Source organism: Hyla sarda, chromosome 8, assembly GCF_029499605.1.
Source record: "Hyla sarda isolate aHylSar1 chromosome 8, aHylSar1.hap1, whole genome shotgun sequence".
Lineage (NCBI taxonomy): Eukaryota > Metazoa > Chordata > Amphibia > Anura > Hylidae > Hyla > Hyla sarda.
Window position 1 is genome coordinate 229,660,749 of NC_079196.1, and position 26,800 is coordinate 229,687,548.

The window sequence follows — 26,800 nt, forward strand, 5'->3', positions numbered from 1 at the left end:
ACCACCTCAGCCGAAGGGAGCTGTGTGTCAAACCCTCCTTCTGTCACTCCAGATGCTCCTGCTCCTCCTATTTTTAGTCAGCCATTCTGCCAACAATCCATCGGCGAAGCCATGTCCAAGAGTCAACAGTATGCGCCCACTCATTCAACGGCACAGAAGTTGAATGTGCTCCTGTCTAAGTTGCTGGTGCTGCAGTCCCTCCCTTTTCAAGTCGTGGACTTTGCACCTTTCAGAGAACTGATGGCTTGTGCCAAGCTGAGGTGGAGAGTACCAAGACATAATTTCTTTGCGAAGAAGGCAGTACCAGCCCTGCACAATTTTGTGGAAGAGAAGATGGGCCAGTCCTTGAGCCTGTCGATGTGTGCCAAAGTGCACGGCTGCGCCAATGTCTGGAGCTGTAACTATGGTCAGGGACAATACATGTCCTTTACGGCTCACTGGGTGAATGTGGTTCCTGCACAGCCACAACACCAACTTGGACAGGTCACGCCGCTTCCTCCTCCTCATCCTCCACCGTGTCCTCAGCCTCCACTGTACATACAAGTCTCAGTGCCCCTTCTGAATACCATGTGTAAAGGGCATGGCAGTGTCATGCTGTTCTTCACATGATTTGCCTTGGCGAACGGAGTCACACAGGGGAGGAAATGCTAAAAGTCATTTGTAAAGAAATCAGAGCATGGCTTACTCCACGAAAACTGGAAATGGGAACCATGGTGACTGAAAACGGGAAGGACATCTTGCATGCGCTGCAACTGGGAAGGATGAGCCATGCGCCCTGCATTTTTCCAATAGATCACCCCTTGGGGCAATCCAATAGTACCCTAATTTCCCATATACCCTCTAAAATATTTAAACTTTATTGTTAATTGAATCAAAAAATATCAAAAATATCCACACTTTTAAAAAAGGTATCTGTTACGCCGAGCGCTCCGGGTCCCTGCTCCTCCCCGGAGCGCTCACGGCGTCTCTCTCCCTGCAGCGCCCCGGTCAGTCCCGCTGACCGGGAGCGCTGCACTGTCATGGCCGTCGGGGATGCGATTTGCACAGCGGGACGCGCCCGCTCGCGAATCGCATCCCAGGTCACTTACCCGTCCCGGTCCCCTGCTGTCATGTGCTGGCGCGCGCGGCTCCGCTCTCTAGGGCGCGCGCGCGCCAGCTCTCTGAGACTTAAAGGGCCAGTGCACCAATGATTGGTGCCTGGCCCAATTAGCTTAATTGGCTTCCACCTGCTCCCTGGCTATATCTGATCTCCTCCCCTGCACTCCCTTGCCGGATCTTGTTGCCTTGTGCCAGTGAAAGCGTTTAGTGTGTCCAAAGTCTGTGTACCTGAACTTCTGCTATCCATCTTGACTACGAACCTTGCCGCCTGCCCCGACCTTCTGCTACGTCTGACCTTGCCTCTGCCTAGTCCTTCTGTCCCACGCCTTCTCAGCAGTCAGCGAGGTTGAGCCGTTGCTAGTGGATACGACCTGGTTGCTACTGCCGCAGCAAGACCATCCCGCTTTGCGGCGGGCTCTGGTGAACACCAGTAGCCTCTTAGAACCGGTCCACTAGCACGGTCCACGCCAATCCCTCGCTGACACAGAGGATCCACTACCTGTGAGCCGAATCGTGACAGTCACCACTGTTACGCCGAGCGCTCCGGGTCCCTGCTCCTCCCCGGAGCGCTCACGGCGTCTCTCTCCCTGCAGCGCCCTGGTCAGCCCCGCTGACCGGGAGCGCTGCACTGTCATGGCCGTCGGGGATGCGATTCGCACAGCGGGACGCGCCCGCTCGCGAATCGCCTCCCAGGTCATTTACCCATCCCGGTCCCCTGCTGTCATGTGCTGGCGAGCGCGGCTCCGCTCTCTAGGGCGCGCTCGCGCCAGCTCTCTGAGACTTAAAGGGCCAGTGCACCAATGATTGGTGCCTGGCCCAATTAGCTTAATTGGCTTCCACCTGCTCTCTGGCTATATCTGATCTCCTCCCCTGCACTCCCTTGCCGGATCTTGTTGCCTTGTGCCAGTGAAAGCGTTTAGTGTGTCCAAAGCCTGTGTACCTGAACTTCTGCTATCCATCTTGACTACGAACCTTGCCGCCTGCCCCGACCTTCTGCTACGTCTGACCTTGCCTCTGCCTAGTCCTTCTGTCCCACGCCTTCTCAGCAGTCAGCGAGGTTGAGCCGTTGCTAGTGGATACGACCTGGTTGCTACTGCCGCAGCAAGACCATCCCGCTTTGCGGCGGGCTCTGGTGAACACCAGTAGCCTCTTAGAACCGGTCCACTAGCACGGTCCACGCCAATCCCTCGCTGACACAGAGGATCCACTACCTGTGAGCCGAATCGTGACAGTAGATCCGGCCATGGATCCCGCTGAGGTGCCGCTGCCAAGTCTCGCTGACCTTACCACGGTGGTCGCTCAGCAATCGCAGCAAATTGCCCAACAAGGACAGCAGCTGTCGCAGTTGACCGCCACGTTACAGCAACTTCTGCCTCTGCTACAGCAGCAACCATCTCCTCCGCCAGCTCCTGCACCTCCTCCGCAGCGAGTGGCCGCTCCTAGCCTCCGCTTGTCCCTGCCGGACAAATTTGATGGGGACTCTAGACTCTGCCGTGGATTTTTGTCTCAGTGTTCCCTGCATATGGAGATGTTGTCGGACTTGTTTCCTACAGAACGGTCTAAGGTGGCGTTCGTAGTGAGCCTTCTTTCAGGAAAGGCCTTGTCTTGGGCCACACCGCTCTGGGACCGCAATGATCCTGCCACAGCCACAGTCCAGTCCTTCTTCGCTGAAGTCCGGAGTGTCTTCGAGGAACCAGCCCGAGCTTCTTCTGCCGAGACTGCCCTGCTGAACCTGGTCCAGGGTAGTTCTTCAGTGGGCGAGTACGCCATCCAATTTCGTACTCTTGCTTCCGAATTATCATGGAATAACGAGGCTCTCTGCGCGACCTTTAAAAAAGGCCTATCCAGTCGCATCAAGGATGTGCTGGCCGCACGAGAGATTCCTGCCAACCTGCAAGAACTTATCCATTTGGCCACCCGCATTGACATGCGTTTTTCTGAGAGACATCAAGAGCTCCGCCAGGAAAAAGACTTAGATCTCTGGGCACCTCTCCCACAGTCTCCGTTGCAGTCTACGCCTGGGCCTCCCGCCGAGGAGGCCATGCAAGTGGATCGGTCTCGCCTGACCCAGGAAGAGAGGAATCGCCGTAGGGAAGAAAATCTTTGTCTGTACTGTGCCAGTACCGAGCATTTCCTGGTGGATTGCCCTATTCGTCCTCCACGTCTGGGAGACGCACGCACGCACCCAGCTCACGTGGGTGTGGCGTCTCTTGGTTCTAAGTCTGCTTCTCCACGTCTCACGGTGCCCGTGCGGATTTCTCCTTCAGCCAACTCCTCCCTCTCAGCCGTGGCCTGCTTGGACTCTGGTGCCTCTGGGAATTTTATTCTGGATTCTCTGGTGAATAAATTCCGCATCCCGGTGACCCGTCTCGTCAAGCCGCTCTACATTTCCGCGGTCAACGGAGTCAGATTGGATTGCACCGTGCGTTACCGCACAGAACCCCTCCTGATGTGTATTGGATCCCATCGCGAAGTGATTGAGCTCTTCGTCCTCCCCAACTGTACCTCTGAGGTCCTCCTCGGTCTGCCATGGCTCCGGCTTCATTCTCCCACCCTTGACTGGACCACCGGGGAGATCAAGAACTGGGACTCTGCCTGCCATAGGAAGTGCCTCTCCCCCCCTCCCAGTCCCGTCAGGCAAGCCTCAGTGCCTCCTCATGGCCCCCGTCCTGGTGACACACTGCCCCATGCCAGGCTTCGCCCTCTGCCCTCCCTCCCCATTCCCACTCCTGCTGTACTGCCTGCCGTTGAGGAAACCCTCCATTCTTTCCCGGTGTCCTCGTCCCAGGTAAAACAGTTGTCGGACAAAAAAAGGGGGAGACCTAAGGGGGGGGGTACTGTTACGCCGAGCGCTCCGGGTCCCTGCTCCTCCCCGGAGCGCTCACGGCGTCTCTCTCCCTGCAGCGCCCCGGTCAGTCCCGCTGACCGGAAGCGCTGCACTGTCATGGCCGTCGGGGATGCGATTTGCACAGCGGGACGCGCCCGCTCGCGAATCGCATCCCAGGTCACTTACCCGTCCCGGTCCCCTGCTGTCATGTGCTGGCGCGCGCGGCTCCGCTCTCTAGGGCGCGCGCGCGCCAGCTCTCTGAGACTTAAAGGGCCAGTGCACCAATGATTGGTGCCTGGCCCAATTAGCTTAATTGGCTTCCACCTGCTCCCTGGCTATATCTGATCTCCTCCCCTGCACTCCCTTGCCGGATCTTGTTGCCTTGTGCCAGTGAAAGCGTTTAGTGTGTCCAAAGCCTGTGTTACCTGAACTTCTGCTATCCATCTTGACTACGAACCTTGCCGCCTGCCCCGACCTTCTGCTACGTCTGACCTTGCCTCTGCCTAGTCCTTCTGTCCCACGCCTTCTCAGCAGTCAGCGAGGTTGAGCCGTTGCTAGTGGATACGACCTGGTTGCTACTGCCGCAGCAAGACCATCCCGCTTTGCGGCGGGCTCTGGTGAACACCAGTAGCCTCTTAGAACCGGTCCACTAGCACGGTCCACGCCAATCCCTCGCTGACACAGAGGATCCACTACCTGTGAGCCGAATCGTGACAGTATCAGAGCAGTACTCCCTGGTTTGTATCCAAGCACTGTACGTATCTCCACTGAGACTATTATCGCTATCTTTCGCTGAGTGTGCCTGCAGCTCACACTCCAGCTTCCTCCGGAGACTGCTCTGATTTACTTAAAAACACCCTACTCAGCCCCCCCCCCGACATGTTTCGCTACTATGTAGCTTTGTCAAGAGGTATGGGGCTTCTGAGTGTGGGCAGCGTGTGTCGGGCTCTTTATTACCTCTGTTTGTAACGTCACATCCCATATTGATGGATCCCCATCCAACTAGATCCTTTCTTTTTAATCCTTGTCCTCTGGTTGGTACAAATTCCTTATTGACATAAGCTTCCTCCAATGAGAACTCGGTTCACTCCTCCGAATCCCATTGGTTTTCAATGGATAAGTATCTCAACCAATCCGTATCTTTGTTTATAATTGTCATCATCTGCACGTTCTCCTCTGCGCTCGGACTTAGTTTCAATTGCGCCTCATCTCATCTGCGCACTCTCGCGTGCGCGAACTGTTTGTCATCAAAAGCGTCATCTCCTATTTCTCACTCTGCGCACTATAGTATACGCGAACTGTAATGACGACAATTATAAACAAAGATACGGATTGGTTGAGATACTTATCCATTGAAAACCAATGGGATTTGGAGGAGTGAACCGAGTTCTCATTGGAGGAAGCTTATGTCAATAAGGAATTTGTACCAACCAGAGGACAAGGATTAAAAAGAAAGGATCTAGTTGGATGGGGATCCATCAATATGGGATGTGACGTTACAAACAGAGGTAATAAAGAGCCCGACACACGCTGCCCACACTCAGAAGCCCCATACCTCTTGACAAAGCTACATAGTAGCGAAACATGTCGGGCTGAGTAGGGTGTTTTTAAGTAAATCAGAGCAGTCTCCGGAGGAAGCTGGAGTGTGAGCTGCAGGCACACTCAGCGAAAGATAACGATAATAGTCTCAGTGGAGATACGTACAGTGCTTGGATACAAACCAGGGAGTACTGCTCTGATACCTTTTTTAAAAGTGTGGATATTTTTGATATTTTTTGATTCAATTAACAATAAAGTTTAAATATTTTAGAGGGTATATGGGAAATTAGGGTACTATTGGATTGCCCCAAGGGGTGATCTATTGGAAAAGTGATTGGATTAACCCTCCATATACTGGTCTTGACCAGTGCATTGATGCGCCCTGCATGGCACACGTGCTCACTCTGGTTGTGAAGCCGTTCCTGAAGTGTTCCCCTCATTTGCAAGACATCCTGACAATGGGAAGGAAACTTTGCATGGACTTCAGCCACTCGTAGACCGCAAAGCACACCCTCCTTGAGCTGCAGCGTCAGAACTGTATTCCCCTACATAGTCTGATTTGTGACGTTGCCACACGTTGCAATTCCACCCTCCATATGTTGGACCGACTGCACGAACAGAAAAAAGCCATCACCAATTTCTTGATGATCCAAGCGGATAGGGGGACTCCCCTGTGTAACTTTAATGTGAACGAGTGTCAGCTCATACGTGACACCTGCCGTTTGCTCAGGCCCTTTGAGGAAGCCACATTATTAGTCAGTCGCCAGGATTACGGGATGAACAACATCATTCCACTGCTTCATTTCTTACAACACGTGTTGGAAACTATGGCTGGTCAGGGCACTGGAGACGTGGCGCCTACATCACAAAGCCACATTAGCCCTGTGGGTTCTGAACTGGAGGAGGAGGAGGAGGGGCACAGTGGAGCACAGTTTAGATTTTGCCAAATGGGCAGTTTTTCTTGCAGGGGAGGAGGAGAATGATCAGCTAGAGGAGCTAGAGGGTTATGAGGAAGGTGAGACAGAGGACCCAGACACACCGTGGCAGTGTGCAGTGGAGATGGAGGCAGGGAGTCTCTCCGAGTCACTTGCACAAATGGCACAATGCATGCTCAGTTGCTTGCATAGTGACAGCCAAATTGTCACCATTCGGCAGTGGGATGACTTCTGGATCTCCACCTTATTGGACCCTCACTACCGGCACAAAATAGGGGCCTTTTTAACACCCACTGAGAGGGAGGACTGACCTACTACAGAGGCATCCTATGTAGTCAGTTGGCCTATGCCTATCGGTGCCATCGTCCATCCTCTCACAGGTCTGAATCGGGGGGACCCCTGCGCTCACCTTCCACTGCCATAGCTGCTGGGGAGGGGTGGCAGGAGCAGTACCAGCTCCATCAGCAGCAGCCTAAGTCTACAGTCGCTGATGAGTAGCTCTCTTCACCCGCAAAGTGAAGCAACTCATCAGCAGCAGGTACACCTGGAGCAGGACCTGAACCAGCAGGTGGTGGCATACCTTGACATGATCATGCCAACACACCTTGAAGATCCGCTGGACTTCTGGGCAACCAAACTTGATTTGTGGCTGCAACTAGCAGAGTTTGCCCTGGAAAAGCTGTCCTGCCCGGCCAGTAGTGTGCCATCAGAGCGGGTGTTTAGTGCGGCCGGGGCCATAGTCACCCCAAGGTGAACTCGTCTGTCCATGAAAAATGTGGAGAGACTGACCTTTGTGAAGATTAATCAGGGATGGATCAGCCAGGATTTCCACCCACCAATGCCAAATGCATCAGAGTGGATTGACCATAGTGCCACACCAATACTTCACAAACAGATTGAAGGCACTTCTCCCCAGTTACAAACATTCCTCCGAATCAGACCATTTTTCACCCACCTTCGTCAGACTCTGTACTGGTATTGCCACCCACCGCACCACTCACCGGGTCACTTTCAGGACTCCTGATGCTGCTGCCACCTCCAGGCTTTGCCAATCAGCCACTATATGGTCGCCTCATGCTTCAGCCACCTCCAGGCTGTGCCAATCAGCCGCTATATGGTCTCCTCATTCTTCAGCCACCTCCAGGATGTGCCATTAAGCCACTATACGGTCTCCCCATGCTTCAGCCACCTCCAGGCTGTGCCATTCAGCCACTATATGGTCTCCTCATGCTTCAGCCACCTCCAGGCTGTGCCATTCAGCCACTATATGGTCTCTTCCAATGCTTCAGCCAACTCCAGGCTGTGCCATTAAGCCACTATATGTGGCTGATTGGCACAAGCTGGAGTTGGCTGAAGCATGAGGAGACAATATAGTGGCTGAATGGCACAGCCTGGAGGTGCCTGAAGTGTGAGGAGCCACCTCCAGGCTGTGCCATTCAGCCACTATATGGTCTCCTCCTGCTTCAGCCACCTCCAGGCTGTGCCATTCAGACACTATATGGTCTCCTCATGCTTCAGCCACCTCCAGGCTGTGCCATTCAGCCACTATATGTTCTCCTCATGCTTCAGCCACCTCCAGGCTGTGCCATTCAGACACTATATGGTCTCCTCGTGCTTCAGCCACCTCCAGGCTGTGCCATTCAGACACTATATGGGCTCCTCATGCTTCAGCCAACTCCAGGCTGTGCCATTCAGACACTATATGGTCTCCTCTCTCTTCAGGCACCTTCAGGCTGTGCCATTCAGCCACTATATAGTCTCCTCCTGCTTCTGCCAACTCCAGGCTCTGTCATTGTGCTGCCATGTGACATGTGACTCCTTGTTAGATTTGGTCCTTTGTACCCACTTGCCGAGGCCTGGGACACTACAACTCGGGAGTTAAAATTGCAATTTAAAAATCCTCAATTTAAATTTCAAAATCCTCAACTTCAATTTCAAAATCTTATATTTGAATTTCAAAATCTTGAATTTCAATGGTCTCCTCATGCTTGTCACCTCCAGGCTGTGCCATTCAGCCACTATATTGGCTCCTCATGCTTCAGCCACCTACAGGCTGTGCAATTCTGCCACTATATAGTCTCCTCATGCTTCAGCCACCTCCAGGCTGTGCCATTCAGCCATTTTATGGTCTACTCATGATTCAGCCACCTCCAGGCTGTGCCATTCAGTCACTATATGGTCTCCTCATGCTTCAGCCACCTACAGGCTGTGCAATTCTGCCACCATATAGTCTCCTCATGCTTCAGCCACCTCCAGGCTGTGCCATTCAGCCACTATATGGTCTCCTCATGATTCAGCCTCCTCCAGGCTGTGTCATTTAGCCACTATATGGTCACATCATGCTTCATCCACTTCCAGGCTGTGTGATTCAGCCACTATATGGTCTCCTTATGATTCAGCCACCTCCAGTCTGTACCATTCAGTCACAATATGGTCTCCTCATACTGATGCCACCTCCAGGCTCTGTCATTGTGCAGCCATGTGACTCCTTGTTACATTTGGTCCTTTGTACCCACACACCGGGGCCCAGAACACTAAAACTTGGGAGTTAACATTTCAATGTCAAAATCCTAAATTTCTATTTCAAAATCTTACATTTCAATGGTCTCCTCATGCGTCTGCCAACTCCAGGCTGTGCCATTCAGCCACTATATTGTCTCCTCATGCTTCATCCACCTCCAGGATGTGCAATTCAGCCACAAGATGGTCTCCTCATGCTTCAGCCACCTCCAGGCTGTGCTATTCTGCCACTATATAGTCTCTTCATGCTTCAGCCACCTCTAGGCTGTGCCATTCAGCCACTATAGGGTCTCCTCATGATTCAGCCACCTCCAGGCTGTGTCATTCAGCCAATATATGGTTTACTGATGCTGCTGGGCCTGGGCCTAAAAATTATTATGGTAGCACTAGCTTCCCTAAATCTTCAATTTAAATTTCAAAATTAATCTTTTAATCTTAGGGATTGTGAAGACCTACTGTCTCCCCATGTTGCCAACACGTCCACGCTGTGTCATTCAGCCACTATATGGTGTCCTCATGCTGCCAACACCTCCACACTGTGCCATTCAGCTACTATATGGTCTCCTCATGCTGCCAACACCTCCACGCTGTGTCATTCAGCCACTATATGGTCTCCTCATGCTGCCAACACCTCCACGCTGTGTCATTCAGCCACTATATGGTGTCTTCATGCTTCAGCCTCATCAAAGCTGTGTCATTCAGCCACTATATGGTCTCCTCATGCTGCCAACACCTCCACGCTGTGTCATTCAGCCACTATATGGTGTCTTCATGCTTCAGCCTCATCAAAGCTGTGTCATTCAGCCACTATATGGTCTCCTCATACTGATGCCACCTCCAGGCTCTGTCATTGTGTCGTTCTGTGGCAGTGATTCTAAAAGTGATGTCGGTAATCTGCATGTTATTCTGAGTAACAGTATTATCTCACTACCCCAGCACACTCCATATGTGTGTTAGAACCAAGCAAAGTGTTCTACACCCCTATTGAGACTCTCTGTAGGCCAGAAATAGCTATTATTAATATAGATTTGCCCCAAATAAATTCGACCCCCAAATTTTTTTTCCGAAAATTCAGCCGAATTGAATTTTTCAAAAGATCGCTCATCTCTATTTATCAGCTGCTGTATGCTCCAGAGGAAGTTGTGTAGTTCTTTCCAGTCTTACCACAGTGCTCTCTGTTGCCACCTCCGTGTCAGAACTGTCCCGAACAAGAGAGGTTTGCCGGACAGTTCCTGATATGGACAGAGGTGTCAGCAGAGAGCACTGTGGTTTGGCACCAAAGAACTACACAACTTCCTCTGGAGCATACAGCAGCTGATAAGTACTGGAAAGATTAAGATTTTTAAATAGAAGTAGTTTACAAATCCATTTAGCTTTTTGGCATTAGTTGATTTAAAAAAAAAAAATGTTTTCCACTGGAGTACCCCTTTAAATAGACCACAAAAAGTCTTCTACTGTCAATGTTTGGTCTGTATTTCCAATGGAACACCAAAGCATAGTATACCACATTTATTGTCCAGAAAATAAAATGCTTGCTCTATAAAAGTCCCAGCTGCACTGTGTACCTTTTTGATGGTATCTCAATGCATACTAGTGATAAAGCCCCGAAACATAATCTACAAAAAAACCATACGACCAAACAAGATTTACTGTAGGGATGTGATGAAGATAAGAGACCACAATGTGTACCTACGATATAGGGTATTTAGAAGATTTGATGCCTTAAAGGGGTTATCCACCATAAGGTGACTTTAGTATTTACCTGTCAGACAGTAACGGACATGTTTAGGAAGGATCTGTGCTTGTCTTGGGGCTAAATAACTGTGTTGTGAGTCCACCATAACGCTGCTGATTTCTTTTTGTGAAATTACTATTTCCTGTTGGTGTTCCCTCACTCCAACTACAAGTCCCAGGCTCTCTTGTTTGTGAGTGTGAGGTCACTTTTCTTCCTTCCACACATTAGTCACCCCAATAATTGCAGCACAGCTAGGTTCCCTTCCATGTGTGTTGTGCTGTACTGTAAACAACAAATCCCTGCAGCCTTGTGGAGAATGATCTCCCTTTTACCCAGCGGTCACTCCACTCATTGAAGCACAGACAGGCTCCCTTATAACACCTTAATAGTGATGTAATGTCTCGAGCCACACTACAACCTGGAAAACATGAGACAACACTCACTTTGTATGCTGCTAAAATTAAACATTGGGGCAAAGATCACATAAGAATTGCTAGACCACCATCAAACACAGGTACAGACACTGTATTGTGAACTACACTAACTTTACAGCCCCTGTAGCGCAGTCACATGATAAAATACTGGAATACCCCTTTAAAAATAAAAGGTGAGGCTTATAGAGGTGGGCTGCAGGGCTGGGGGCTCTTATACTGGTGACACAGAGGGGCTTCATTCTTCTGAACACTACTAAGGTCATAGTATCAGCATTGTTTTGTTTTAGGAATATTTGTAGACACGCGCCAGGACTTTACATTGTGGTTTATGTTACTTGGGCTTGTACGCACACGCTCCCCATCAGCCCGCCTACTCCTCCCATTCTCCATTGTTGATATATGTAATTACAATATGACAAGATCTGCACATTTATTCCCATTCTGCCTGTGACCTATAGTCCTGGAATTTAAGGTAAAGGATGAATAACAGAATTGGGAAATTACATGGACATATATAGAGTCTGGGATGGATGGCGTTATATAATGGTGATGAAGCAGAGTCAGACCCGGCGCTGTGGAGACCCCTGGATTGGGGACTCAACATAGAGCAGCACATGGGGTACATTATATTATTAGAGACTGAACCAAGGTCAGCAAAAAAGTGGGATAAGGTAGATGAATAAGTCTGACAGGAGATATCAGACTGCTTGGGGAAAAAGGAAGGAGTCCAGTGGGCGGTCCCAAATATATACAAGGGAGGAAAGACCACCCCCGGACTCTGAAGCTTAGAAAAAGAAGGGTTTTAGGTCAATGAATAACACGTTTTTCTAAATCTTCTCCAGCAAAAAAAAAAATACAATACACTGTGAATGTGCCTCTGTGCAATCAGTTGCCAGGCTTGTAAGGTCTGGAACAACCAGCACCTTATAAAGATGGGTGGGGTGCAGGAGCCAACATGGAGGGAGCCACTCCCCCATATGTATAACACAAACAAGTATAAGTTAGCCAGCACATACTGACACCGAACTACTGCACGGACCCTAGCAGTGTGCACCTGTATGCCTGGTCCATGCGGTAGTTTGGTGTCAGTATGTGCTGGCCAACTTATCCTTGTTTGTGTTATACATATGGGGGAGTGGCTCCCTCCATGTTGGCTCCTGCACCCCACCCATCTTATAAGGTACTGGATGTTCCAGACCTTACAAGCTTGGTAACTGACTGCACTAAGGCACATTCACAGTGTAGGCTCCGTCCCAATGAGGTCACCTTATCGTGATGGGATGGTCCAAACTATTTGGCCAAATGGTGAGCAAAGCACCTCATTTTTTTCATTTTTTGCATTGTAGCAATATAGCATTTCATGTCTTATTTGTATCATTGTGCTAACTCCTGTTTATGTATATTCAGCCTAGCAGCGTGCACCTGTATGCTAGGTCCATGCAGTAGTTTGGTATCAGTATGTGTTGGCCAACTTATCCTTGTTTGTGTTATATATATATATACACACACACACACACACACAAACACATACATCTATATATATTTTTTCCAAATCCTAGGGTCTCATGTTGATCTCTACCTGGGAGCCTAATGTAATGTCTCTGACAATGTGCAAAGAAAAGAGAATTCCACTTTGGACTCATTACCTAATCTCCAGGTATGAGTCACTGACCCATAAAAGAAGGATCGTTTATATCTATTGTTTGATACTTATTGTTCTCAGATCTGGCAATTAAAACTCCTCAGACAATGGGATAATTAACATTACCAGTAATTACCTGAGGGACATCATCTGATACCAGAATATTCCAAACATCACAACACCTTACAGGAGACGATGGAGGAGAAGACAAGACCAGCAGCAGATCACTCACCATAGTTTATGTATAAGGTCTAATAATCTACAGAATCTTTTATTATTGACTACTATAATATTGCCCCCTATATACAAGAATATAACTACTATAACATTATCCCCTATATATAAGAATATAACTACTATAATCAAAACATGTGTAGAAAGCAGGGACGTCACTCACCGGGGTACTGTGCCGATAATTCTTTATTTCTTTAAGGTGCAAAAACAGACATGGTGCACGGACGTTTCCAAGGACTCAGCTAATCAGAAGGTCTGAAGAAGCGTGAATGCGCACACGCAACAGCTGTCACCCAGTTTTACTTTGATTAGCTGAGTCCTTGGAAACGTCCGTGCACCATGTCTGTTTTTGCACCTTAAAGAAATAAAGAATTATCGGCACAGTACCCCGGTGAGTGACGTCCCTGCTTTCTACACATGTTTTGATACGAAGATGTCTATTCATTAGGGACTTGGAACCCAAAGGGTTACAGTGCCTGCCAGCACTGTTAAGGGAACTGTGGAGCCCGAGCTCAGGGCGTCTTTTGCTTTCGCTTTATCGGCTGGGAGTGTGATCTAAGGAATTTAGGGGTAGTTGTGCCGGCTGCTCGCTTCTGTGTGTTCCTTATAACTACTATAATACTGCCCCCTATATACAAGAATATAACTACTATAATATTGCCCCTTATATACAAGAATATAACTACTATAATACTGCTCCTATATATAAGAATATAACTACTATAATACTGCCCCTATATACAAGAATATAACTAATATAATACTGCCCCTATATACAAGAATATACATACTATAATACTGACCCTATATACAAGAATATAACTACTATAATACTGTGCCTATATACAAGAATATAACTACTATAATACTGCTCATATATACAAGAATATAACTACTATAATACTGCTCATATATACAAGAATATAACTACTATAATACTGCCTCCTATATACAAGAATATAACTACTATAATACTGTCTTCTATATACAAGAATATAACTACTATAATACTGCTCCTATATACAAGAATATAACTACTATAATACTGCTCCTATATACAAGAATATAACTACTATAATACTGCTCCTATATACAAGAATATATATACTATAATACTGCTCCTATATACAAGGCTATAACTACTATAATACTGCTCCTATATACAAGAATATAACTACTATAATACTGCTCCCATATACAAGAATATAACTACTATAATACAGTATCCTATATACAAGAATATAACTACTATAATACTGCCCCTATATACAAGAATATAACTACTATAATACTGCTCCTATATACAAGAATATAATTACTATAATACTGCTCCTATATACAAGAATATAACTACTATAATACTGCTCCTATATACAAGAATATAACTACTATAATACTGCTCCTATATACAAGAATATAACTACTATAATACTGCCCCTATATACAAGAATATAACTACTATAATACAGCTCCTATATACAAGAATAAAACTACTATAATACTGCCTCCTATATACAAGAATATAACTACTATAATACTGCTCCTATATACAAGAATATAACTACTATAATACTGCTCCTATATACAAGAATATAACTACTATAATACTGCTCCTATATACAAGAGTATAACTACTATAATACTTCTGCTATATACAAGAATATAACTACTATAATACTGCTCCTATATACAAGAATATAACTACTATAATACTGCTCCTATATACAAGAATATAACTACTAATACTGCTCCATATATACAAGAATATAACTACTATAATACTGCACTCTGTATACAGGAATATATCTACTATAATACTGCACAATATCCCGTCTCTGACTAATTCTTTACAATGAGTCCTGGAACAATGGACGGTGACTGTGGAGATGACGCTGCTGTCATGTGCTCGGAGGTGACACTACATTGTCTCTGCTGCTCCGCACTCCCGGCACGTGTCCTCCCATTGTTTGTAAATATATGGAGAAGATAAAAGCCAGGGAAATGTCTGACCCTCGGGGCTTTAGGGCAGGTCTCATCACATTCCAGGGTCCGGGACCTCAACAGCAGAAGCTATTTCAGGAGAGAGGAGAAGAAGCATCCACAGAGCATCCGCAGAGCATCTCGCCTCAGCACCGCAGAGAATATGATGAGACTCCTGTTCCTTCTGTTGCTGTCCGGTCAGTGAGATTATAATAACCCTTTGATTCCTGGAGATTTTTAATGGTTATGGCAGTGTTTCCCAACCAGGGAGCCTCCAGCTGATGCAAAACTACAGCTCCCAGCATTCTGGGAGTTGTAGTTTTTCAACAGTTTGAAACACCGTTGTTGAGAAACACTATAATAGAGGTAGACAATGAAACTTTTATTTCTACCCTTTTTTTTTTTTTTTTTTTTTTGTTTCACATAATTTTTTGTATATTTTTATGGGGGTACCCATGTTGCCTAAATTAATTTCACAGCATTTAGAGATACGCTTTATGGCAGCCCCATAGACCGTAGCAAACCATATTCTGAGATGGACTCATTGACTTCTTTGGGAGAGTGTTTTGGCATGCTCAGTGATCAAGCTGTGTCCATCGCCTATTGTGAATGGTCAGATCCCATCTTATCTATATACTGATGTCCCCCTCTACCCTGAAGGAGACTTCCAGGAATTGATCTATACAGAACAAGAAGTCTCAGCTTAGTTTTAGAACTAGTGGTCAGAATGAGAAGTACAAGGTTTAAGGATTATTTTGTAATACTACAACAATATCTTATTATTATTATTAGTATTATATTATTAAACTCTCAACCAATATGTTTAAAATTAATTAATAATAATTAATTAAAAATGTTCTCTATACAATAGGTCATTTTCTGATACATTTCAATTATAAATCTAAATCTGGATAGGTTGGAGGAAAGGAAAGGGAGATACATAAAAAAAAACGTAATATATACATTAAAGGGTTAAAGAAGGTTTTGGATGGAAGAGTTATACTTATACCTCTGGGGGGGGGGGGGGGGGGTGACTGTACGCCCTAATCAAAGTTTCTCCTCTAATAGACAGCAGGGGGCGCAGGATCCCGCAAATGACTCCCCATAAATAATCTGTCATAAATAATGAATATAATAGAGTATAAAGTATATAATAAAGTATATAAGGTAATACTTATATATTGTACATACTAAAGTATCTAATGTAATAAGTATATGCTAGTATATAATGTATAGAATATTATATAAAGTTTATACTAAAGTATAAAATTTAAAAAGTATATAATGTATAAAATATATAATATATATGAAGTATATAAGGTAATAAGTATATAATAGTATAAAAAGGATATAATAAAGTATAAAATGTAATAAGTATATAATGTATATAATATTTGATCGTTGATAATGTATATAATATATAATGTATATAATAAAGCATATAATGTATAAAATAGTATATAAAGTATATGATAAAATATAAAATGTAATACATAAAATATATAATAAAGTATATAATATATAAAATATATAATAAGGTATGTAATAGTATATAAAGTATATAATAAGGTATATAATAGTATATAATAAGGTATATAATAGTATATAAAATAAATAATAAGGTATATAATAGTATATAAAATGAACAATAAGGTATATAATAGTATATAAAATATATAATAAAGTATATAATTGTGCATAAAGTATATAATGTATGTGATAGTATATAAAATATTCAGTATAATAATGTATATAATGTATGTGATAGTATATAAAATATTCAGTATAATAATGTATATAATGTATGTGATAGTATATAAAATATTCAGTATAATAATGTATATAATGTATGTGATAGTATATAAAATATTCAGTATAATCATGTATATAATGTATGTGATAGTATATAAAATATTCAGTATAATAATGTATATAATGTAACAAGTAACATATATAAAGCATATCCTGTAATAAGTATATAATGTAAATAATAGTATTTAAAGTATATAATTTAAAGAGTACCTGCCACCATCTCCATTGCTTTATATTATGCTGATAAATAGTAAAGGAAAAATCCTGCTCATCCTCCACGTTGTATCTCCAATTGTCCAAGGGCGGTGCAAGGGTGTAGCTGCTGGAAGCACGATGATAGCAATGGAAGGAATCCCTTTGGCCAATGGAGGAAACCAGCGCTCTAGTCCATACTTGGTAAATGGTAAAATCTTCAGGCTTTATTCAATCCATATTAAAAGTTCATACAAAAAGGAAGGGAGAGGTTAAAATTGTACAAAGACGCCGACGCGTTTCAGGAAAATTGCTTCATCAAGGCATAACAGGTAGAAAAATGAAGCCTGAATAAATAGACACCAATGTAATGAGGGCACGCCCCCTTCCCACATTTCCAAAGGTCACCTGACTTCCTGTGTTTTACATGTTAACCCTATATTGCATGTTAAGCAAAACAAGAATTAAAGGGGTTGTGCGCTGCCCTGCCTTTCGGAGCTCCGCTCACAGCGTCCGGAAGTTCATTACTCTGAACGCTGTGTGCGGGTTTCCGTGTTCGCGGCCGCCGGGCGTGACGTCACGCCTGGCCCCTCGGGACGTCTCGCCCGCCCCCTCGCGGTCGCGCCCCCTTCCCATAGACTTTCGTTGAGCGGGCGGACGAGACGTCACGAGGGGCCAGGCGTGACGTCATGCCCGGCGGCCGCGAACACGGAAGCCCGCACACAGCGTTCGGAGTAATGAAATTCCGGACGCTGTGAGCGGAGCTCCGAAAGGCAGGGCAGCGCACAACCCCTTTAACCAAAAGGGTTCTGTAGAAAAATACACGGAAGAGGAAATACAAAAAAATCTGAGAATATTAACCCCTTAAGGACCGGAGGTTTTTCCGTTTTTGCATTTTCGTTTTTTGCTCCTTGCCTTTAAAAAATCATAACTCTTTCAAATTTACACCTAAAAATCCATATGATGGCTTATTTTTTGCGCCACCAATTCTACTTTGTAATGACGTCAGTCATTTTGCCCAAAAATCTATGGTGAAGCGGAAAAAAAAATCATTGTGCGACAAAATTGAAAAAAAAATGCTGTTTTGTAACTTTTGGGGGCTTCCATTTCTACGTAGTACATTTTTCGGTAAAAATGACACCTGATATGTATTCTGTAGGTCCATACGATTAAAATGATCCCCTATTTATATAGTTTTGATTTTGTCAGACTTCTGGAAAAAATCATAACTACATGCAGGAAAATTAATACGTTTAAAATTGTCATCTTCTGACCCCTATAACTTTTTTATTTTTCCGTGTATGGGGCGGTATGAGCACTCATTTTTTGCGCCGTGATCTGAAGTTTTTAACGGTACCATGTTTGCATTGATAGGACTTATTGATCACTTTTTATTCATTTTTAAATGATATAAAAAGTGACCAAAAATGCACTATTTTGGACTTTGGAATTTTTTTGCGCGCACGCCATTGACCGAGCGGTTTAATTAATGATATATTTTTATAATTCGGACATTTCCGCACGCGGTGATACCACATATGTTTATTTTTATTTTTATTTACACTGTGTTTTTTTTTTTATTGGAAAAGGGGGGTGATTCAAACTTTTAATAGGGGAGGAGTTAAATGATCTTTATTCACTTTTTTTTTCACTTTTTTTTTTGCAGTGTTATAGGTCCCATAGGGACCTATAACACTGCACACACTGATCTTCTATGTTGATCACTGGTTTCTCATAAGAAACCAGTGATCAACGATTCTGCCGGATGACTGCTCATGCCTGGATCTCAGGCACTGAGCAGTCATTCGGCGATCGGACAGCGAGGAGGCAGGAAGGGGCCCTCCCGCTGTCCTGTCAGCTGTTTGGGATGCCGCGATTAGCCGCGGCTATCCCGAACAGCCCGACTGAGCTAGCCGGGAACTTTCACTTTCACTTTTAGCCGCGCGGCTCAGCTTTGAGCGCGCGGCTAAAGGGTTAATAGCGCGCGGCGCCGCGATTGGCGCTGCGCGCTATTAGAGGCGGGTCCCGGCTTCACTATGACGCCGGGCCCGCCATGATATGACGCGGGGTTACTGTATAACCCCGCGTTATATCAGAAGAGCAGGACCAAGGACGTACCGTTACGTCCTTGGTCCTTAAGGGGTTAAACATTATGAAAATGTGTTACAAAAACATATGTATAAATAAAAATAAGGGAGCATGTAAAAGTGAATGAAACAGTATATGAATGAAGCAGAGAAATGATTGGATATGGACCATCGTTTGCTGAAACCATCGTATGTTGAGGGATCCGTGCAATGTAAAGTATAGGACAGTGGTCTACAACCTGCGGACCTCCAGATGTTGCAAAACTACAACACCCACCATGCCCGGACAGCCAACGGCTGTCCGGGCATGGTGGAAGTTGTAGTTTTGCAACATCTGGAGGTCCGCAGGTTGAAGACCACTGGTATTGGAGGTTATACTCACCTGTCCCCGCCGCTCCGGACCGTCACCGCTCGTCACCGCTGCCCTGGAGAGCTCGTGTGTGAACTAGTCCCTGTGCACGAGACCCTGTTAGATGTTCTGAGATTCGCGTTTTCAATTTTCGTGAGGTGGAACGGGCATATTGCACATGGTAAGTTGTACAATTGATATAATCCACTACGTGATCAGATTCACAAGAAAGGTAAGTATTAATGGGGTATGTACAAGCAGTAGGATAGGAAGAGATCTGTTGACTTTTGATCATATACTTGTATAAAGGGCACCTACCTTTTCCACATTGTGTGCTCCATGTATAGGAGAGCCAGGGGTTAGATTTTGGAATGGTCGGAGATTTAATGAAAAAACTTGGAGACACAAGATTCCCGAGGGTTCATTTTTCTTAGCAACATGTCTGCAACCTGTGGTTAAAATGTGATTGAGAATGTGATCTTGTTTCAGTATAGGAAGGTTAGTGTTAAAGGGGTATTCCAGGAAAAACTTTCTTTTTATATATCAACTGGCTCCAGAAAGTTAAACAGATTTGTAAATTACTTCTATTAAAAAATCTTAATCCTTCCAATAATTATAAGCTGCTGAAGTTGAGTTGTTTTTTTTCTATCTGGCAACAGTGCTCTCTGCTGACATCTCTGCTTGTCTCTGGAACTGCACAGAGCAGAATGGGTTTGCTATGGGGATTTGCTTCTACTCTGGACAGTTCCTGAGACAGGTGTCATCAGAGAGCACTTAGACAGAAAAGTCTAACTTCAGCAGCTCATAAGTACTGATAGGATTAAGATTTTTAAATAGAAGTACCGTATTTATCGGCGTATAACACGCACTTTTTAGGCTAAAATTTTTAGCCTAAAGTCTGTGTGCGTGTTGTACGCCGATACACTCCCAGGAAAGGCAGGGGGAGAGAGGCCGTCGCTGCCTGCTTCTCTCCCCCTGCCTTTCCTGGGGTCTAGAGCGCTGCTGTTGGCCCTTCTCACCCCCTGGCTATCCGCGCCGCTGCCCGTTCTGTCCCCCTGACTATCGGTGCCGGCGCCGATAGCCAGGGGGAGAGAAGCGGCGCCGACAGCCAGGGGGAGAGAAGGGGCAGCGTCACCCATTGCCGGCATCGCTGCCCCGTTGCCTCCCCCCATCCCCGGTGGCATAATTACCTGAGTCGGGTCCGCGCTGCTGCAGGCCTCCGGCGTGCGTCCCCGACGTCGTTGCTATGCACTGTCATCATGCGCCGCGCCGTGCATAGCAACGGCGCAGGGGACGCACGCCGGAGGCCTGCAGCAGCGCGGACCCGACTCAGGTAATTATGCCACCGGGGATGGGGGGAGGCAACGGGCAATGGGTGACGCTGCCCCTTCTCTCCCCCTGGCTGTCGGCGCCGCTTCTCTCCCCCTGGCTATCGGCGCCGGCAATGGGGCGCCGGCACCGATAGTCAGGGAGACAGAACGGGCAGCGGTGCGGATAGCCAGGGGGTGAGAAGGGCTGACAGCAGGGCTCTAGACCCCAGGAAAGGCAGGGGGAGAGAAGCGGGCAGCGACGGCCTCTCTCCCCCTGCCTTTCCTGGGGGTATATCGGGGTATACACGCGCACACACGCACCCTCATTTTACCATGGAAATTTGGGTAAAAAACTTTTTTTACCCAAATATCCTTGGTAAAATGAGGGTGCGTGTTATAGGCCGGTGCGTGGTATACCCCGATAAATACAGTCATTTACAAATCTCTTTAACTTTCTGGGGCCAGTTGATATATAGAAAAAAGTTTTTAGTTTTTTTTCCTGGATAATCCCTTAAATGATGGATTTAAGCTGTTTGTATTGTTTGGAAAAAACTGCTGAAAAAAACTACCATGAGACGTGTAGTTCAATGATTATTCGTTTGCTTCCATTTGCCTCTATAAAGAAAATTTGTTCTTTATTTATTTTTTACTATGTTCTTAGCTCTGTTTATAAGGCCCAAAGCATAGTCCCTAATGACCAGACGGGATTGTATTATTTCTCACTCTTTGTCACAGAGGTCATCATGTGAACAGAACCTCCTGGCTCTAATAAACTCCCCGATGGGCAAGTTTTTAATTGTGAGTTTTTAATTGTGTGGTTTTTTTTGCATGAAGGAGTGAATTGGCTGAATGTGATTTCCTATACAAACTAGTGTGAATAGTGCCCGAAACTGGACCGGACACAAAAGACACATCTAGAAAAACCATTTCTGAGGGCTGGAAATTGCAAGTAAAAATAAGGTTATCTGGATTATTATTTAGATAAAAAACAAAATTGTCAATAATAGTGGAATCACAGGTCTCAGCCACATGGGATGTCATCTATATAGCGACCATACCAGGTGATGTGGCGGAGATAAGGATTGTCTGGAGTGTGGATGGATCCTTCTTCCCACAGAGACATGTAGAGGTTGGCCAATGATGGCGAGAACTTGGCCCCCATCAGACGACCTCTGGTCTCTAGGAGGAAGGATCCATCAAAAGAAAAATAATTGTTTGTGAGCAGAAAAAGAGAAACATCAAGAATGTATTGTTGTAAGAAAACATCATAATTACTGTAAGTCAGGTGACCTTTGGAAATGTTAGAAGGGGGCGTGTCCTCATTACATTAGCGGCTGTTTATTTGGGCTTCATTTTTCTACATGTTGTGTCTTTGCACAATTTTAACCTCTCCCTTCCTTTTTGTATGAACTTCTAATAAGGATTGAATAAAGCCTGAAGATTTTACCATTTACCAAGTATGGACTTGAGCGCTGGTTTCCTCCCTTGGCCAAAGGGATTCCTTCCATTTATATTAGGCTGCTGGTATGTTGCCCTCTTCATTTCCTGCCCCAGCAGTTTTTCTTTTTCATTTTTGCCCAGTATTTCCTTCACAATCCTCTTTCATAGCTTGCTGACTGCAGTGTTCAGTGTAGCTGAGGTTCACATGCAGCATGCACAGCGCTCGCTCCCGTCCTTCTGAATGACAGGCAGGGAGCTATGCCCGTCAGTGTCCAGGCTGCATGAGTTAGGACTTATGGATGAGTCTGAACACTATGAGAGACTTGCGGCCGGGACATGTAGGGAGACCCCTAGTGGTCAGTTTTTACGTCAAAATAAATATATATATATTTTTGAATGACATGGTAATAGAAAGTTGTTTCTAATACATTAATAAACAACATATAAAAAGTTTTTGTGATGACAGGTAATCTTTAATATATATAAGTATATAATGATACATTAGTATATAAAATATATAATAAAGTATATAATATAATAAGTATACAATGATATATTAGTATGTAAAATATATGATAAAGTATATAATATAATAAGTATATAATGATATATTAGTATATAAAATATATAATAAAGTATATAATATAATAAGTATACAATGATATATTAGTATGTAAAATATATGATAAAGTATATAATATAATAAGTATATAATGATATATTAGTATATAAAATATATAATAAAGTATATAATGTAATAAGTAAACAATGATATATTACTATATAAAATATATAATACGTATATAATGATATATTAGTATATAAAATGTATAATAAAGTATATAATATAAAACGTATATAATGATATATTAGAATATAAAATATATAATAAAGTATATAATGTAATAAGTATATAATGATATATTAGTATATAAAATATATAATAAATTATATAATATAATAAGTATACAATGATATATTAGAATATAAAATATATAATAAAGTATATAATGTAATAGGTATACAATGATATATTAGAATATAAAATATATAATAAAGTATATAATATAATAAGTATACAATGATATATTACTATATAAAATGTATAATAAAGTATATAATATAATAAGTATACAATGATATATTACTATATAAAATATATAATAAAGTATATAATATAATAAGTATACAATGATATATTAGTGTATAATGAAATATACCGGGGGTATCATCTTCTATTCCTCGCTCCCCAGATGTTGTGTCTCCGGAGGTCCCTGTCCCCCCCACCTGCGGGTCCCCACAGTTTTCCAGGAGGATTATCGGAGGAACAGATGCTGCAGAAGGAGCCTGGCCCTGGCAGAGCAGTATACTGTACAATGGGAACCCCATCTGCGGGGGGTCCCTGATCTCTGACCAGTGGGTTCTGAGCGCCGCTCATTGCTTCGACTCGTGAGTCATTTCTCTACAGAATATTTCATATTAGTTATACAGGGGACAATATCCTACTAAACTGCTGTATCTAATCCTATCCTGTGTGATACTGTCTGCCAACCTACTGTATCTAATCCTATCCTGTGTGATACCGTCTGCTGAGCCTCTGTATCTAATCCTATCCTGTGTGATACTGTCTGCCAACCTACTGTATCTAATCTTAACATGTGTGATACTGTCTGCTGAGCTGCTGTATCTAATCCTATGATGTGTGATACTGCCTGCTGAGCTACTGTATCTAATCATATCCTGTGTGATACTGTCTGCTGAGCTGCTGTATCTAATCCTGTCCTGTGTGATACTGTCTGCTGAGCCTCTGTATCTAATCCTATCATGTGTGAGACTGTCTGCTGACCTACTGTATCTAATCTGATCACATGTGATACTGTCTGCTGAGCTGCTGTATCTAATCCTATGATGTGTGATACTGCCTGCTGAGCTACTGTATCTAATCATATCCTGTGTGATACTGTCTGCTGAGCCTCTGTATCTAATCCTATCATGTGTGAGACTGTCTGCTGACCTACTGTATCTAATCCGATCATTTGTGAGACTGTCTGCTGAGCTGCTGTATCTAATCCTATCCTCTGTGATACTGCCTACTGAGCTACTGTATCTAATCATATCCTGTGTGATACTGTCTGCTGACCTACTGTATCTAATCCTATCACGTGTGATACTGTCTGCTGAGCTGCTGTATCTAATCCTATGATGTGTGATACTGCCTGCTGAGCTACTGTATCTAATCATATCCTGTGTGATACTGTCTGCTGAGCCTCTGTATCTAATCCTATCATGTGTGAGACTGTCTGCTGACCTACTGTATCTAATCCGATCACGTATGATACTGTCTGCTGAGCTGCTGTATCTAATCCTATGATGTGTGATACTGCCTGCTGAGCTACTGTATCTAATCATATCCTGTGTGATACTGTCTGCTGAGCCTCTGTATCTAATCCTATCATGTGTGAGACTGTCTGATGACCTACTGTATCTAATCCGATCATTTGTGAGACTGTCTGCTGAGCTGCTGTATCTAATCCTATCCTCTGTGATACTGCCTGCTGAGCTACTGTATCTAATCATATCCTGTGTGATACTGTCTGCTGACCTACTGTATATAATCCTATCATGTGTGATACTGTCTGCTGAGTTGCTGTATCTAATCCTATCCTGTGTGATACTGTCTGCTGAGCTGCTGTATCTAATCCTATCCTGTGTGATACTGTCTGCTGAGCTGCCGTATATAATCCTATCCTGTGTGATACTGTCTGCTGAGCTGCTGTATCTAATCATTTCCTGTGTGATACTGTCTGCTAATCTGCTGTACCTAATCATATCCTGTGTGATACTGTCTGCTGAGCTCCTGTATCTAATCCTATCCTGTGTGATACTGTCTGCTAATCTGCTGTATCTAATCCTATCCTGTGTGATACTGTCTGCTGACCTACTGTATCTAATCCTATCCTGTATGATACTGTCTGCTAATCTGCTGTATCTAATCATATCCTGTGTGATACTGTCTGCTGAGCTGCTGTATCTAATCCGATCCTGTGTGATACTGACTGTTGAGACCCAATTAGCACCTAGCGGCTAAAACTACCCCTCCCCCTTACTACAATAATTAATTAAATAATAACTGACACAACAACAATTCAACTTTTCCGTGGGTGGGGATCGGCCAAAGCTTTATTTATAAAATTACTTATATAAATAACAATTTAACTGTAACAAAGACACCGATTGGCTTCTTGCCAACCCGAGAGGTGCTGCCACACCGTCCTGTGTGGAGGTCTACCCCGGGTTGACCCCGCTTTCACCGTCTTCTTACCGCCAAGCTGTGACTTACAATAAACAGAGATACAAAAAGGGAGGGAGGGCAAAACTCCGGGTCCTGGGCAGATTGAGGGGGGAAGGGAGGCACCACAGCTATAAATACCCAGGGGAGGGCCTCTGAAAGCCCGGGAAACTATTAAACCCCTGATTGGTGCACTCCTTCCCCCCCACCCATGGGACATACCACTATAGTTAGCAACAAGTTTTTACAGGCGGGGGAGGGGGCTAAAACCTTGCCTGTATATTTCTTAACCCCTTAACTGCTCACCAGTCAGGGGGCAAGCTAGTTATGCACAGCTTGCCCCTCCAGACTGCTGAGCTGCTGTATCGAATCATATCCTTTGTGATACTGTCTGTTGAGCTGCCGTATCTAATCTTATCATGTGTGATACTCCCTGCTGACCTACTGTACCTAATCATATCCTGTGTGATACTGTCTTCTTAGCTGTGTATCTAATCCTATGATGTGTGATACTGTCTGTTGAGCTGCTATATCTAATCCTATCCTGTGTCATACTGCCTGCTGAGCCGCTGTATCTAATCCTATCCTGTGTGATACTGTCTGCTGAGCCGCTGTATCTAATCCTATCCTGTGTGATACTGTCTGCTGAGCCGCTGTATCTAATCCTATCATGTGTTATACTGCCTGCTGAGCCGCTGTATCTAATCATATCCTGTGTGATACTGCCTGCTGAGCCGCTGTATCTAATCCTATCATGTGTGATACTGTCTGCTGAGCCGCTGTATCTAATCCTATCCTGTGTCATACTGTCTGCTGAGCCGCTGTATCTAATCCTATTATGTGTGATACTGCATGCTGAGCCGCTGTATCTAATCCTATCCTGTGTGATACTGCCTGCTGAGCCGCTGTATCTAATCCTATCCTGTGTGATACTGTCTTCTTAGCTGTGTATCTAATCCTATGATGTGTGATACTGTCTGTTGAGCTGCTATATCTAATCCTATCCTGTGTCATACTGCCTGCTGAGCCGCTGTATCTAATTCTATCCTGTGTGATACTGTCTGCTGAGCCGCTGTATCTAATCCTATCCTGTGTCATACTGTCTGCTGAGCCGCTGTATCTAATCCTATCATGTGTTATACTGCCTGCTGAGCCGCTGTATCTAATCCTATCCTGTGTGATACTGTCTTCTTAGCTGTGTATCTAATCCTATGATGTGTGATACTGTCTGTTGAGCTGCTATATCTAATCCTATCCTGTGTGATACTGCCTGCTGAGCCGCTGTATCTAATCCTATCCTGTGTGATACTGTCTGCTGAGCCGCTGTATCTAATCCTATCCTCCCCACTTTGCGAATACATTTCACTAGTGGTGGAA

The 26,800-nt window shown here is 44.5% G+C and overlaps 1 protein-coding gene across 1 annotated transcript in view; it reads left to right on the forward strand.

The window, feature by feature from the left end:
* LOC130285369 (transmembrane protease serine 9-like) overlaps positions 1–26,800 on the forward strand; it is a 50,158-nt gene that overhangs the window by 17,320 nt on the left and 6,038 nt on the right. Inside the window, exon 6 of the mRNA XM_056536727.1 lies at positions 23,388–23,583. Within this exon, the coding sequence (XP_056392702.1) occupies positions 23,388–23,583 (196 nt within the window). The remainder of the gene's footprint in view (positions 1–23,387; positions 23,584–26,800) is intronic.